General features: G+C 38.9%; 1 protein-coding gene across 1 annotated transcript in view; it reads right to left on the bottom strand.

The window, feature by feature from the left end:
• NRG3 (neuregulin 3) overlaps positions 1-18,077 on the bottom strand; it is a 101,889-nt gene that overhangs the window by 50,500 nt on the left and 33,312 nt on the right. The window contains 1 exon segment of the mRNA XM_039343347.1: positions 6,711-6,737. Within this exon segment, the coding sequence (XP_039199281.1) occupies positions 6,711-6,737 (27 nt within the window).

Below are 18,077 nucleotides of genomic sequence, written 5' to 3'. Positions count from 1 at the left end.
TGATCCCTTCAGAGGAAAAAGGTAGACAGGAAACTGAACCAAATTAGTAATTCCATTGAATGTATTGCATAGAAGTGAATCTTAGTTTTCCTTACAAAGAAGCACTTACCTGTTTTGAAGGCTTTTGTAGAATCATCAAGGGAATTGACCTCTTTGGTTTTGTAAAACCAAAGCTTTACCATCACCAGGGGGGACAAAATTCAAGGTCCCCATAGAAACATTGCAAAGTGCAATGGGGACCTTGAGAGTATTGCTAATATCCCCGTGTCTGACTTGCAAGAACCAATTGCAAGTTGAGACAAATGGGGAGGTCAAAGTGGGGAAAGCCTGAAGAAAGTGAAGTGGAATTGAAATTCACCTTCAAATATCACCAAGGCCGTTAGCGACAACAGGAATGTGAACACCCTCCTCCCAACACACACACACGTAGCCAATTTTCCCCCATTTTCTCCTGCCTATAAGACTCCCCTACACTGACGTAGAGACTTAAAGACACACAAGCACAAGAGAGAGTGAGAATGATAATAATCTCATTTCTGGGGAACAGATGCCCTTAGGCTTCCTTGAGAAGTTTTCAACAGCCTTCGAATATCATTATTAATATTAGAGAGCTGAGTGAAAATGACTTCTTTTCCTTTCATGCCTCAAATAAATAAATAAATAAATCCCAACTTTCTTCTCTTGGGCATTTTTGATACCTTATCACAGGGGTGTCAAACTGCCAGCCCGCGGGCCGGTTGCATTGTACAGAGGCCGTGTCCACCCCAGCAATGCAAAAAAAGTCACGATATGTCACGACATGTCACGTGACGCGATGAGTTTGACACCCGTGCATTATCAGACATATGATTGCCACGACACAGTAAGAATAGCAGATGCTGATTTGTTGATAGAGATACCTGCCCAAACACACCATCCCTGAGAATTAATCTTGGGCTAGCTTATGCTTTTTTTTCTTCTTCATCCCGTAGCATTTGTCATGCTCTTATGCTGTCGACCCAGGTTTGGTTAAGGATTTAGGAGGTTTTCCTTTCTGAATAATAATTGTAATTAAACCATTAGTGAAATGTTCCGTCCAACCTCAGTTCAGGAAGGTTAAAGAAGGTTAAACATGAGTTTGCACGGTCACAGCAGGAGTGGGGAGAAATAGTCTGCAGTGTCTGCTTTTAAAGGAGCTTCCAATCTGTCTGTCCGTCTGTCCGTCCGTCCGTCCATCCATCCATCCATCTATCCATCCATCCATCCATCCATCCATCATCTGTCTATATCTATCTATCTATCTATCTATCTATCTATCTATCTATCTATCTATCTATCTATCTATCTATCTAGCTAGCTATCTATCTATCATCTATCTATCATCTATCCATCCATCCATCCATCTATCATCCATCCATCCATTCATCCATCCATCATATCTATCTATCCATCCATCATCTATCTATCTATCTATCTATCTATCTATCTATCTATCTATCTATCATCTATCTATCATCTATTTATCATCCATCCATCCATCCATCATCTCTCTCTGTGTCTATCTATCATCTATCTATCATCTATCCATCCATCCATCATCCATCCATCCATTCATTCATCCATCCATCATATCTATCTATCTATCTATCTATCTATCTATCTATCTATCTATCTATCTATCTATCTATCTATCTATCTATCTATCATCTATCTATCATCTATTTATCATCCATCCATCCATCCATCATCTCTCTCTGTGTCTATCTATCATCTATCTATCATCTATCATCTATCTGTCTATCTATCATTAATATATTTGCTACCCATCTCACACAAGGTAACTCTGCATTATTTAAAACATATTTGTTGTAATTATTTTAGCTTTTCCACAAAATGGACGGATAGCCAGCCAGCCAGACAGACAGATTGGAAGCTCCTTTAAAAGCAGAAGCTGCAGACTATTTCTCCCAACCCTTGCTGTGACTAAGTAAAGTCCATCTCCACTCTCCACTCCTCTGTTTCTCAGGCTGTGTCTGAAATTACTCTGGGCAATATATCTCCAAAATTACAGGTTTTGCGGCAAAAGATCTCAATCTTGCTCTAAAATTATATCACAGATGATTGACTAAAACTGGGTTCCATCACATTTTCAGCATGTCTGTAATGGCCTATTTGGACAGTAAGGCAGGATTTGCATTGGAGCTGCAGGGTTCAGCCAGACGTATTATGAAACTGATCATTTTATTTCAACTACCGTTAGCTTATTAAGACACTTTTCTTAGAAGCAGGTATAAGAAAGACTTTATGTCAGATTAAATGAAGGAAGTAATTTACTGGTATAAAAAGGAAGTCAGTAATAGTTTAGATTTTGTGTCTGGGCAGCGGAGGGAAGGTAGGAGCCATTAGTACTGAATCAGGATAAAGCTAAATTCATTATTATTATTTTTTTAAAAGAATTGGCAAGAATTGACAGAGGAAGAAAGCGAGAGAAACCGAAAATGAGAAAGATTGTTTCCTTGGCCAACAGACCATCCCTTATCCAAATCATTACATAGATAGATAGATAGATAGATAGATAGATAGATAGATAGATAGATAGATAGATAGATAGATAGATAGATAGATAGATAGATAGATAATGATAGAGAGGGAGGGAGTGAAAGAGAGATAGGATGGATGGATGGATGGATGGATGGATGGATAGATAGATATAGATTAGATAGATAGATAGATAGATAGATAGATAGATAATGATAGAGAGGGAGGGAGTGAAAGAGAGAGATAGGATGGATGGATGGATGGATGGATGGATGGATGGATAGATATAGATTAGATAGATAGATAGATAGATAGATAGATAGATAGATAGATAATGATAGAGAGGGAGGGAGTGAAAGAGAGAGATAGGATGGATGGATGGATGGATGGATATAGATTAGATAAATAGATAGATAGATAGATAGATAGATAGATAGATAATGATAGAGAGGGAGGGAGTGAAAGAGAGAGATAGGATGGATGGATGGATGGATGGATGGATATAGATTAGATAGATAGATAGATAGATAGATAATGATAGAGAGGGAGGGAGTGAAAGAGAGAGATAGGATGGATGGATGGATGGATGGATGGATGGATGGATAGATATAGATTAGATAGATAGATAGATAGATAGATAGATAGATAGATAGATAATGATAGAGAGGGAGGGAGTGAAAGAGAGAGATAGGATGGATGGATGGATGGATGGATGGATGGATGGATGGATAGATAGATATAGATTAGATAGATAGATAGATAGATAGATAGATAGATAGATAGATAGATAATGATAGAGAGGGAGGGAGTGAAAGAGAGAGATAGGATGGATGGATGGATGGATGGATATAGATTAGATAAATAGATAGATAGATAGATAGATAGATAGATAGATAGATAGATAGATAGATAGATAGATAATGGTAGAGAGGGAGGGAGTGAAAGAGAGAGATAGGATGGATGGATGGATGGATGGATGGATGGATGGATGGATAGATAGATAGATAGATAGATATAGATTATATAGATAGATAGATAACAGATAGATAGATAGATAGAGATAGATAGATAGATAGATAGATAGATAGATAGATAGATAGATAATGATAGGGAGGGAGCGAGAGAGACAGATTGGATGGATGGATGGATGGATGGATAGATAGATATAGATGATAGATAGATAGATGATAGATGATAGATAGATAGACAGACAGACAGATAATAGATAGATAGATAGATAGATAGATAGATAGATAGATAGATAGATAGATAGATAGATAAATAAGATGATGGATAGATGTTTAACTGACGTATCTTGCAAAGACAGACGGACTCATGTAGGTTTTAGCTGACTTGGTATCTTGTACATTTCTGACACCATCCATGAGGGTTAGTCAAACTCTCTCATACAAGTGATGGGTCGGTTTGTTTTTCTCACCCAAGGAAGCAATTAGCCTGAAGTTGTTCAGAAAACAAGAAGGATGATTTGAAAGGCATTTGTTGATATGAGGCACTGACCTACAGACTAGCTGTCATACCGGCAGATCTCACAGAAGTTACAAACCTATGTCAGAAGGATCAAATCATGCCATTTTGAAAAGTCTAGTCCAGGGGTCGGCCACCTTGGCTCTTTTATGACTCGTGGACTTCAACTCCCAGAATTCCTGAGCCAGCCATGCTGAGAGGAAAGGGAGAGGTTTCCAAGCTGAGCCAGGCTGGCTCAGGAATTCTGGGAGTTGAAGTCCACAAGTCATAAAAGAGTCAAGGTTGCCTACCCCTGGTCTAGACCAAGTAAGAGTCGGGATAGCTACTGCAACATCCCACAGAACTCAAGAAGGTTGATCTCTACTCTGATTTTAATGCTGGGGAACATCAGGACTGGTTTGGGATTGGAGAACATGCAACTTCCTGATGCCTGAATTGATTACACAGACTATTTGTCTCAGCTGAAATAAGTATATGAATTTAAGAATTTAGTTGATGTTATTTGCACTCACAATTCAGTTGATGCTTTTGTCTATGTTTTGTTTGTTTATCTACTGGCTGGCCAGCAGTGATTAATAATAAAATCCACAAGTCACAATCAGAACGAAAAGTAGGGCTTACACAACAAAAATGTCAGTGTCTTAAGAATATTTAAAATGAAAAACAATACATGATTATGTCATCAAAACAATATACCAAGAGAATAAAATACTCAGTGGCTCAATAATTAAAAGCTAGCATTAAAATGCAGGCCAGAATAAAAATAAGTGTTCATTTTTTTTAGTTAAAGCATAACAACAACAACAAAAAAAAAAAAAAGAGGAGAGCAGACCAAGAAGGAGAGAATTCCATAACGTTGGTGCCACAATCCCATTTGGCTCTGCCAAATATTCCATTTGGAAATTTGATGGGAGGAAATTTGATCACTTCGATATCAAATCAACCCTCCCAAATGAATGGAAGGGTCAGATCAAAAGGGAGGCTTCTGGGGAAAAAAATGGTTTGACAGGCTTTGGAAGGGCATAAGCGTGCCTGTCCTGATTTTGAATTACTGTAAGTCTGACTTAAACCAATTCGTTTTTACAAATCAATTTGGAAATTAAACCCATTGAAGTTAGCTGTTACTATTCACGGCACAGCCCATCCCCACTGCTCTTTGTTTTCTAATTTCTGATTTATTATTCCTCTGAGTTGTAACTGTTATTCTTACCTGTTACTTTGAATATAGATAGCAGAACTTAATATTTTTAAATGCCATGGATCTTTTAGTTTAGAGGGTCCCTATTTTATATAATGTTATAACGTATGGTCAGACTTCATTGTATCAATGGCTGTATTTTATGTTTGTTCTGTGCATAGTGTATAATAAAAGTTGCAACCGCTACTACTGTCTATCTTGTCATGACTGTCTGTCAATCAAGAACCCATGCAGTCTTCATCTTTCAAAGAAGCCGTGGACATATCTCAACTCAGATCCTATTTAAGATTCTGCTGATCAGGAGAAAAATTCTGCACTGGTTCTTCTTCCTTCCTTCCTTCCTTCCTTCCTTCCTTCCTTCCTTCCTTCCTTCCTTCCTTCCTTCCTCCCTCCCTCCCTCCCTCCCTCCCTCCCTCCCTCCCTTCCTGTCTCCTTCCCTTCCTTCCTTCCTTCCTTCCTTCCTTCCTTCCTTCCTTCCTTCCTTCCTTCCCTCCTTCCTTCCTTCCTTCCTTCCTTCCTTCCTTCCCTCTCTTCAACAAAACACAATCTTTGATATATTTCTGGCATTTGTTGTTTAAAGCCCAGCCATGCATTTTCTTATGATCCAGTTCTTGACTTCCTCTATTTAATACAGTGCTGGGTATCCTTGCACCCTATGAAGTTTTTTTGCTGTCTGTTGCATGTGTGAACCAAATGGCTTTCCCCCCCCTCCCTCCCTTCAGATGTATACTTCCTTTTCCCTATGCTGGGGAAAAAAAACAAACCTATTTCAGAATCCATTTCATTTAACACGCTCCTTCCAAAGCCTTGCGTCGACAACCTGTTTGAAAGTTCCTTGCTATTTCTTTTCATGCTGATTAGATTTTCCTGTGCCAGTAATTCACGTTGCATTTTTTTTCCTGGCACATGCAGTGTTGAAGACTCCTGTTCTGTTGCTGTGGTATCTCGGTTAACAATCTCAGATCAGCCTTCTGACTGGAGCAAATATTCCTGACTCTGTCCTGTGAATTAATCAGTATTCTTAAATAAAGACTGGTAGGCTTGTTCTTAAATTGACACTGAGTACTTTTCCTTAGCTGTGCTACTCCCTTTTATTCTATTGGCTTTCGAAAGCCAATAGAATAGACTCTCTTGAATAGAGTCTAATTCTATTGGCTTTCAAAAGCCAATAGGAATTGTCCAGGCTGTCTCTGCCCTGCTGAGCCCGCCAAAAGTCCCATTCTGCAAACGGTGCTGCACCAGTTGAGTAGTCCTCGACTTACGACTGGTTGAGTAGCCCTCGACTTACGACCAGTTGGGGGGGGGGTCGTGGCATTAAAAAGGTTGAGAACCACTGACTTAAGGCATCCTATTTATTGCACAGCCATTGTTCCAGCAGCATAATTAGGGAATATTCCCATACATCTCCTCTCCCCCCCCCAGCTATTTGAGCTCCCCCAGGGAAAATGGTTTGCTCCGTGCAACAAACAAATCCGATATACAAAATATAAAAGGAAAGTGAGAAACTTACCCATGAATTCGATTCCTAAATGGTGAGCTGTACCGATGGAAGCATGGAAACAAAGGAGAAAGGGAAGAGAAGGGACGACGTTAGTAAAATATCAGAAACTGATTTTAAAAATACAGCTTGTTCAAGTGTGTGTGTGTGTTTCTCTCTGTATATGTGTGTGTGTGTTATCATAATAGAACATAAATTACTTAATTATGACTGCCTTGCCCTACTTATTTCAAGAAGTTTGTTATCGTATTAAGTTAGCCCAAACACAAATTACAGCTCAGTATGTTCATAGCCAACTACAAATTGCTTTATGGAAAACTATATAAAAACGGAAATTAAATGCATGTGAAAACAGCCTGTTTTATTTGAGCTGGTCATCTCTCCATGCATGCAAAATCCACAATTCTTCCTAAACGGATAGACTCCAAATGCTCTGAATGAATCCAGGAATCTTGGAAAACTTCAGTTACAGAACATTCTGCAAATTCCAGTTACACAAAACAGTTTTGCTTCCATCTAATGGTCAATTGGACGTTTGCACCCCAGAACTGATAGCCAATAAAGGGGAATATTTGTAGCTCAGGGTTGAAATGAGGGGTCCTGGGGGGGGGTGCTCTCTGAACTTGGTTGTTTTCTTGCAGACATTTCATGATCCTAACTATGTAATATCATCAGTGCACCTAGTTTGAGTAATGAAGCTCTGTCCATTGAAGAGAAAATTTGATGGGTGAAAGAAATGCAGCTTTGTTGCCAAACAACCACTGTGAAGTTCAACAACTGAACATTCTAGATTTATACTTTGTGTGTGCTCTTTATACAGAAGAATTAATATCTCGGTGACTACGTTCCACTGTGGGTGCCCTCGTGGTTCCAAAAGTCCTGTTCTCAAAGGCTTAAAATCAGTAGCAAAGTATGCGATGCTTTTAATCCAAGCCAGTGTAGCTTGCACGTAAATTGTCACAAAAGGTGGCCCTGTACATTTTTTCCTTTGGGAAGAATGGCTGCAAGGGGGAATTAATTCAAAATACTGTAGTCTTTTACACACCACTGAGAAGCAACAACGTCCGCCGTGCAGTTTCTGAAGATGCCTAAGCCTAAAACTTTCTGAGTTTGTTTAAGCTGAGCAATTGCCAAGCTCAAGAGCGTTAATCGTGTCGTTTGAAAACACATTTAAAAGCCATAAAGCATGTGCGCCGAATTAACAACAATATAATTAAGAGCTTTATCTGAACCACACGTTTTATTTAGACTGAAGTATAGGGTGAAATCATATTAATTGTATTGTGCAATCACAGCACAACGCTGTATTTCCCTGGACAATTAAAATCCACGAAAGAAAAGGGCTCCTTGGTGAACACTGACAAATGTGGGATTGTTAGCAAAGAGCCAAAGTTTTTATTATGTTCCAATTTGTTAGATCAAGCTGTGCAAGGGTTTCAAGGAAGGTTTATGCAAGACATTCTATACCCTTCTGAGAACTAATCATGCAACTTTAGGGATTCTGCCTTAGGAAAATCTTCGAATAGAATAGAGCTGGAAGGGACCTTGGAGGTATTCTAGTCCAGCCCCCTGCTCAAGCAGGAGAACCTATATCATCTCATTACCCAACTAGGGAACATCAACAGTGTGAGTGAGTGTGGGGTTTATTTCCTGTTTATATACAGTAGTTTGCCCTTCCAGTGTTAACTATATATAGGATAGCTACTGTATATAAACAGAGGAACAAACTTCACTAGCACTGATGCTGTTACCTAGTCAGTTAAAGAAATGTCTTCAAGGAAATAACCAAGCTCAGAGAACACCAAGGACTCCATACTGTGGCTTCCACTTTTCACTTCTTAATTAATATCCAAGCAGGAGAGAAACACAGTTTTTATTACTTGCAGAGCTAATGATAAAATTATGGAGGGGGAATACAGATTTTCTCTCTCTTTTTTTTAATATATTTTTTTATTTTCCATTTATCCAACATAGTTATACAACAAAAGTCACTTTACAAAATAAAATAAATTCATAATCATAACCATAACCATAGGTACCGCTTGCTCGTTCCCCCCAAACTGCATCCACCCTCCCTAATACCTTCCTTACTTCTCTCCTCTTTCTCTCCTCCCCTCACTACTCTCTTCCCCCCCCCTTCTCCTCTTACCATCTTACTTCCTCCCTTCACCTTCCTCCCCTCTCATCCCTCTCAAATACAGGAATACAGCATAGGGGTAATGCCCAAGCAGCACCTCTCTCATAAATTACCATATCTATATTATCCTATTCGACCTATTTACCCACACACTCACCCACCCACCCTCAACCCCCCCCTCACTTCCCAGAGCAGAGTACAGAGTTATTAACAACAAAATTAACAATATACAATAAAAAAGAAAAAAGAAAAAGAGAAAAAAATTCATACTTAGCCCTTAACTCCCCTTAAATTACATCATCATAAACAAATCTCTTATACAACATTTACTATAAAATTTACTCATAAAATAAATGAAACTTTATAGTCCCATTCTTCTTCTGAATATAATCTATCCACCTTCTCCATACAATAATATATCTTTCTCGTGTATGATCCTTTAAATAAGCAGAAATTTTTGCCATTTCTGCTACAGATTGTCTCTTTTTATCTCATCCTTTATGAGAAGAATTAACTCCCTCCCCCCCTCAAAAAATATCTATTTTTAGCAACAAATGAGCATCTGTGTTTGGGAAAAGAGGTTTTGCCAAAGAGTATTTGTAGCTACATGTTGAAATGTGGAATGAATACAGAAGGGGCATGTTAGAAATCCCTGCTCTACTCAGCTGAAGAGATTTAAAACAGACTCTTTGCTGAAGTGGTTGAAAGAAGAACTCTCAAGCTACATAGTCAAACTTTGCAAATGATCCAAGTGATCATCAAAAATATATGAGTGAACACTGAATATTCAGGTTGAGGGGAATTATTTGATTCCAAACTTCTCTTCAGCTGCATACACAGAGAGAGAGAGAGAGAGAGAGAGAGAGAGAGTTGTCTGTTTTTACTTACAGTAGTGGCCAAAATTGTGGAAACCTTTTGGGAAAAGTGTACAGTAGAAATGCCACCTTTGGTTAAGTTTCCACCCATTTTTCTTCTAATTTCTTTATAATTCTAGCCTTGTTCACTGAATAACACCATTTTGCATCGCTTTCTGGGCAACCAGTCAACTCTTTGCACCATTACTTTAATTTTACTACGTTTTACAAGCTCACTAAATGAAAGAACACAAAAAAACCCAACCGACTTGATAGCCATCACATAACACACTGACAAATGTCCTCCTCTTGGCTTCAATCCTTGACATCAACAACTGAATCCTACTGTGATCTAATTGGCTCATTGCCAAAACAAGTTGACACCTGATTGGCTCTCTAAACACTCATGCTCATTGGCTACCATCAGATGAAGGAAAGCTACCTGAGATCAACCTAAGCAAGTTGTGCTTTTTTTTTCTGGTTATTTAGCTGCAACTTTTCATAGAATACAGTACAGATAATTGAACAAACTATGCTGCATTACATTCTTGATTAAATTATCCTTCCATTGATATATAATTTTATGGTACTACTCCCCCCCAAAAAAGTGGTGTTATTAGCCATCTAACCTCAAAAATACACTTTTCCCAAAAGGTTTCCACAATTTTGGCCACTACTGTAGTTGTTACTTCTCAGTAGAAACTGAATGTGAAAAAAAAACAAACCCATCAATAGAACTAATAAACTAGCTAAAATCGAAACAAAAGCCCAAGTGACTTGAGACCTTGTCAAAAACAGACTCAGCTTTGGTTTTAATGCAAACAATGGGTGCTTAAAGAGATTAATGTTAAGTAAAGAGAAATTTCAAAGCCTCTGAAAAATCTGCCAGGAAGGCTTTAAAATTAATGTCGTCCGTTGTATCATCCAATTTGACGCTTTGCCATTCCAACAATCAGACAATAGAAAACAATAAACTCACCACGTTTGGCTTGCGCATCAATGGCTATTATCCCATTACCATGAAAACAACATTTATTGCTGCATAATCTGCTTGTTAGCCTTTTCTTAGGGGAAACAAACAAAAATCGCTTTTATTCCTTATCCTTATCAAACTATGCTAAGAGAAAAAGACAACAAGTCTGCCATCTGATAGAATTTTTTTTTAAAAAAAAAACCCACTTCCTACTTATATATGGACTACGTGCATGCAACATGTTTAACCTTGCAATGAATTAACCCTGCCCCAAAGAAGAGTGAGTCAAGTTATTCTCCAAAGCGCCAGAAGGCAGGAGAAGAAGCAACGGATGGAAACTCATCAAGGAGAGAAGCAACCTAGAACTAAGGAGAAACTTCCTGACAGTGAGAACAATTAACCAGTGGAACAACCTGTCTCCAGAAGCGGTGAATGCTCCAACACTGGACGTTTTTAAGAAGAGACTGGACAGCCATTTGTCCGAAATGGTGTAGGGTTTCCTGCCTGAGCAGGGGGTTGGACTAGATGACCTACAAGGTCCCTTCTAACTTTATTATTATTATTATGGATCATCACACAGGCAGATGTTCAGACTGGATTTGGCATTTTGTCTACCTATCGAGTCCTTACCAAAGACCTGGGATAGGCAGATGTGGATGTTTGATGGTATTACAGAGATCGTCGCAGGATGGAAGCAGTTCCTAGTAAGGCTGCCTTTTGCAATTGACTAATGGCGAATTTGTCAATGCCGATGATTGTGTTCAAGTGGTGCTCCAGTTGTTTTGGGATTGCACCCAAGGCGCCTATTACTATTGGTACTACCTTGCTTGCTTTTGCCACAGTCTTTCTATTTCTATTTGTAGGTCTTTGTATTTTGTTATCTTCTCTATTATTATTATTATTATTATTATTATTATTATTATTAACCCAGTCTGGAGGGATCACGCAATGCACAGGATCTTGAACTAACCAAATCGAGTGGGCTTGAGTAATACAATATACCAAACACTCTCACAAATAGGAATAAGTATTATTGCTGTGGTTGTTGTTATTAGGTCATTTTTATAGGCTGCCCATCTTCCTGCAGTTTGGGGTGGTTTACAAAAAAAAAGCACAAAAACCAATTCATTCATTCATTCATTTGCACCCCAACTTTATTATTTTTATAAATAACTCAAGGCAGTGAACATAGCTAGTGCACCTTCCTCCTCTTATTTTACTCACAGCTTAACTTTGCTGGTGAATGCAGTTTCAGTACATTGGGGCCTAGAGTTTGCGTTCACACATCACATAAACCTGCAGCTTCTTTTAATTACAACTTGCTGAACAACACTTTAGTAGCTTGATTACACATCTGACAAGTCAAAAACTAAGATCTGGCTTTGCCTATCACACTAAGATTGAAATAAACACATTTCATTTTGGCTTACCTTCTAAGACAACATATAAAGAAAGGATCAATCTCACTCCAGATGTTTAAGCCTCTTTTGCAGGACCGCAACGTTTTTGTGATGTTTGCCCTGGGTGTTGCTTTGCCAAAAGAGCAAATGTATTATTTATCTGTAATTTATTTGTTGAATTTTATTCATTGCCTATCTCACCATGGGGCTACTCTTGGTGAATTACAACAATAATATGGAGAAATGGAAAGTGAAAATACAACAGCAGCAAAGTAATGGAACACAAATGGAAGACACGGATTGGATGGCAAGTACAGGATCTGAACTACAAATGGAAAACCATTGGATGGCAAATAAAGGATCTGAACTGTCACATCTCTGGACGATACTCCGGGGAAACAACTGCTGCATATGATTCCCGTGTAATATCCAAGCCAGCTCAAAGTCCTGATCTTTAGAGAATTTTTGTGTGTGTGTGCGTTTAGTGCACAAATCCATATGTTGATCTTGGATTACTGTTTATTTACATGGTTAGCTTCAAATTAGATATAAACTATATATTAAATGCACTACCTGCCTACATCCACCCATGTTGCACTTTCCATAAGAGAGTAAGCTTGGTTTGAAACTGCTATCTTAGTCTGCTGAGCACTGTAGCTCTGTCCATTGAAGACAATTCGATGGATGAACGAAATGCAGCTTTTGTTGCCAAACAAGCACTGGGAAGTTCAACAACTGAATATTCTAGATTTATACTTTGCGTGTGCTCTTTATACGGAAGATTTAATATCTCGGTGACTACGTTCCACTGTGGATGCCCTTGTAGTTCCTAAAGTCCTCAAAGGCTTAAAATCACGATTCCCTTGTAACATCCAAGCCTGCTCAAAGTCCTGATCTTTAGAGAATTTTTTTGTCTGTGTGCGTTTAGTGCCCAAATCCATATGTTGATCTTGGACTACTGTTTATTTGCATGAAGTTAGCTTCAAATTTTAGAGTCTGAAACCTCAAGGAAATATCAGATTCTTTAGTTGCTCTTCCTTCCTGCAAAGACATTCTGAAGTCTTTTTTTTGGGGGGGGGGCAAAAATAAGCCCTGTCATCTATAAGTACATTTTCTTTCCGTTAAGCTAGCCATCAGCCTCTGTGTCTTATTTTTTTCTAAGTTGTTGAAACAGCTGTCATGTCACCGCTTTCCTCTTCCTTCCCCTGATTCCACCTTGGCTAGATAAACCTGCCAGGAAGAATTCATCCATGGCTAGTCTTGCCTGAGAGGATTATGACAATTTTAGCCCTAAGTGATTCCAACTGGGTCACAAAATATCCAGCACAGGTAGCCGTAGCATGACAAAAGAACACTATGGCTTAACAGACTCAAAGTCTCAAGATGTTCTCCTCCATGTTAAATAAATAGTTATTGTCACTACTGGTGAGAGCTAATGGCTAGGAGCCAAAGATCACTGCAGAAGAAGAATAAAACTACACCCAAAAAGTTTTTGGACTTATTTTTCCCAATAAATGAACATCTTCCTGGCTCAAGGGAAGGGAATTTGCTGTCTGTCCTCTGAATGCTGTTAAACTACATATGCCAGTATCCTCCTCTACTGGGAATGCTGAATCTGGCTGCAAAGGTTTGTATTTTCAGCAATATCTTGGGGACTCAAACTTGCCTTAGTTCAGTATCTTGTAATCATCATCATCATCATCATCATCATCATCAAATAGAGAAAGTCACAGAAAACGATAAAATTAAACTGCTCTGGGACTTCAGAATTCAAACAGACAAGCACCTGCAACATAACACCCCAGACTTAACAATTGTCGATAAGAAAGACAAAAAAGTCTGGATAGTGGACGTGGCAGTGTCTGGAGACAGCAGAATAGATGAGGAAGAACTGGAGAAGATAACAAAATACAAAAACCTACAAATAGAAATAGAAAGACTGTGGCAAAGGCAAGCAAGGGTAATACCAATAGTGATAGGCTCCTTGGGTGCAATCCCAAAACAACTGGAGCACCACTTGAACACCATTGGCATTGAAAAATTCACTATTAGTCAATTGCAAAAGGCGGCCTTACTAGGAACTGCTTCCATCCTGCGACGATATCTGTAATATCATCAAACATCCATAGGCAGACAAAATGCCAAATCCAGTCTGAACATCTGGCTGACTGTGCGATGATCCATAATAATAATAATAATAATAATAATAATAATAATAATAATAACAACAACAACAACAACAAAAAAGTCTGGATAGTGGATGTGGCAGTGCCTGGAGACAGCAGAATAGATGAGAAAGAACTGGAGAAGATAACAAAATACAAAGACCTACAAATAGAAATAGAAAGACTGTGGCAAAAGCAAGCAAGGGTCATAGGCACCTTGGGTGCAATCCCAAAACAACTGGAGCACCACTTGAACACCATTGGCATTGACATTAGTCAATTGCAAAAGGCGGCCTTACTAGGAACTGCTTCCATCCTGCGACGATCTCTGTAATACCATCAAACATCCACATCTGCCTATCCCAGGTCCTGGATAACGACTCAATAGGTAGACAAAATGCCAAATCCAGTCTGAACATCTGGCTGACTGTGCGATGATCCATAATAATAATAATAATAATAATGATAAAGTTGGGAGGGACCTTGGAGGCCATCTAGTCCAACCCCCTGCTCAGGCTGCTCAGGCAGGAAACCCTATACCATTTCAGACAAATGGCTGTCCAGTTTCTTCTTAAAAACTTTCAGTGTTGGAGCATTCACCGCTTCTGGAGGCAGGTTGTTCCACTGGTTAATTGTTTAACTAATTGTTTACAATGCTGGCCAAGTTCTGTTTGGAAACGGAAGGGGTGCCAAAAACAATGGATGTCCTCAAATATATTAGTGAACGAATACTACAAAACCATTATACTGAGATTCTTTTATTTATTTAAAATTGAATGAATGGCAATCAAATTGAGTATGTCTAGCCTAGTGAAAAAAAAGGACAATGGATGACATGATAGCAGTCTTTCACTATTTTTTTTTTGGGGGGGGGGATGCCACAAAGAAGAGGAGTTCAACCTATTCTCCAAAGCACCAGAAGACAGAACAACAAGCAATGGATGGAAACTAATCAAGGAGAGAAGCAACCTAGAACTAAGGAGAAACTTCCTGACAGTGAGAACAATTCAGACCTTTTCTATGCAAATACAAAAACATAAGTACACAACTGATAGAAATTAATGCTGCGATGGTATTTTTTTTTCTTAAAAAATCTACTGAATGCATCTAAGAGCTTGAATAGATGGCTGTTCTGTTATTCTGTTGGAATTCAGGGGTTGCACTAGACAAAAAAAATTGATAAAAATGCTAGAAACTGTGATTAATCTGACTTCAGCAGTTGAAGAACAGTTTTAAAACAGTGTATACCAACCTGTTTTCCTTTGCACTAATCAATACACTTTCACAATAATAGTAAACACATTTTCAGCTCTTTGAGTTGGCTACTGCAGGAATGTTGACCCTGTATACTTTTTGAGCAATCTCAATTTTGCTTGCAAATCCACTGGGGCTTTCTAAGTACAATTTCATTTCTGAAATGGAATCACAGCTCCGCTTACTAGAAAGAGAATGAATTTAGAAAATCCTAGGTGACAGATCTAATACCTCTAAAATTTATGCAGAGTGAAACAGATATTATGTACTGGAGAAAATGCGCACAAAATTCATATATGGGGAAAAAATGAAGAAGTATAGATTGCAAGACATGTATGAAAGAACGCATATATTAGAAACCATATTTATGTTTATATGAACACATTTTATTGGGATTTGCATGCTGACATAGAAACAGATCAAACTGCATTTGCAGTGAGGAAAATGGAAAACAGAAGAACTAAAATGCACATATTCACATAGAAATAGTCCTTGACTTATGATTATAAATGGGGACCAGAATTTCTGTTGCTAACCAAGCTGGTTATCAAATGAGTTGCATCCGATTTTTGCAATTTTTTTTTTGCTGTGGTTGTTAAATTAATCACTGAACTGTTAAATCTGTTCAGTTGTTGAGTCATGAGGCCATTAAGGGAATCCAGTTTTCCCCATTGACTTTGCTTGTTGGAAGCTGGTTGGGGATGATTGCAATTAGCAATCACATGTCCCGGAATGGTGCAATTGTTGTAAGTACATAGTGGTTGCCACATGGCTGAATTTTGATCACATGTCCATGGGATGCTGCAACAGTCGTAAGTACCAACTTGGGCCCCTACTAAAACTTGGAATACTGATCCAATTTTGGTCACCCTGATGTAAAAAAGATGCTGAGACTCTAGAAAGAGTACAGAGAAGAGCAACAAAGATGATCAGGGGACTGGAGGCTAAAACATATAAGGAACGGTTGCTGGAATTGGGTATGTCTAGTTTAATGAAGAGAAGGACGAGGGGGGACATGATAGCAGTACTCCAGTATCTCAGGGGCTACCCCAAAGAAGAGGGAGTCAAGCTATTCTCCAAAGCACTTGAAGGCAGGACAAGAAGCAATGGATGGACACTGAACAAAGAGAGAAGCAACCTAGAACTAAGGAGAAACTTCCTGACAGAACAATTAACCATTGGAACAACCTGCCTCAAAAAGCAGTGAATGACATAAAACTGGAAGTTTTTAAGAAGTGATTGGACAGCCATTTGTCTGAAATGGTATAGGGTTTCCTGCCTGAGCAGAGGATTGGACTAGATGACCTCCAAGATCCCTTCCAACTCTGTTATTCTATTCTGTTCTGGGCATAAGTCATTTTTTTTTTCAGTGCTGCTGTGTCTTTGAACGGGTATTAAAAGAATAGTTGCAAGTCAACTTCTGATTGTTGATAATGTCATTCCCTGATACTTTTGGGGGTTTTTTGGTGCACAAAATCCATGCATTCCAATTGTTTTTACAGGAGAACTAAATCTCAGGAAGGGAGGACTCAAAAAAAGTGTCCCGTTTCTAAGTATTCAAGCCAGCCTGTTCTGCATTCATTGCCCATGAAAATAGAACACAAGACAGGTTGAATCAATCATGCAGATTTACAAAATTAGCAGATTCACACACAACAGAGCCTAAGTTTAGCAAGGCACATACGCTCCTACACCTGTAATTCCAGATTACTTAACATTTGCCCCCCCTCCCCCGTTGCACTGTGTACAGGGACCTGTGCATTCACACAGAGACACCCACTTTTCAAATCTATAGGTTCAATTACAGGAATAACTCAGGAGAAGAGTTAACAAATAGCCCCTAATTTAGAAGACTGTAAAACAGAATTAGATAAATTCACGGGGAAAAAAATATTTTTGACCCTGAAATTAACTCTAGGTTGAGGGCAACATGTCTTCAAACACCAGTTTCGGAGGATAAAATGATGGAGATGTTTCAGGTCTCCTGCTTGTGAGCACCCCAGAAACATTGATTGTTAATTGTAAAGAAAAAATAATGGACTAAGGGGTCTTGGACTTGATGACACATGCTTCTCTGCCTGTTACTCTTCTACTGGTAAAAATGAGGAATATAAAATATTTAGTAAATACTTCTTTAAGATTGTTGAAATAGCTCTAGAACAGTGGTTCTCAACCTGTGGGTCGGGACCCCATTTGGGGTCGAACGACCATTTCACGGGGGTCGCCAAACAACGCAGTCCGCCATTTTTTCCCCCTTTTCCTTAGCTGTGCTCCTCCCTTTTATTCTACTCCCTTTTATTCTATTGGCTTTTGAAAGCCAATCGAATAGACTCTCTTGAATAGAGTCTAATTCTATTGGCTTTCCAAAGCCAATAGGAATTGTCCAGGCTGTCTCTGCCCTGCTGAGCCCGCCAAAAGTCCCATTCTGCAAACGGTGCTGCACCCGTTGAGTAGTCCTTGACTTACGACCGTTTGAGTAGTCCTCGACTTACAACCGGTTGGGGTCGCGGCATTAAAAAGGTTGAGAACCACTGCCCTAGAATCATCAATCAATCAGAATACAGTTGGAAAGGATCTTGGATTCAAGCAAGAGATC

This window comes from Crotalus tigris, unplaced genomic scaffold (genome assembly GCF_016545835.1).
Source record: "Crotalus tigris isolate CLP2741 ecotype Arizona unplaced genomic scaffold, ASM1654583v1 scf7180000017847.2079705, whole genome shotgun sequence".
Lineage (NCBI taxonomy): Eukaryota > Metazoa > Chordata > Lepidosauria > Squamata > Viperidae > Crotalus > Crotalus tigris.
This window is presented reverse-complemented; position numbering and strand designations above follow the sequence as displayed.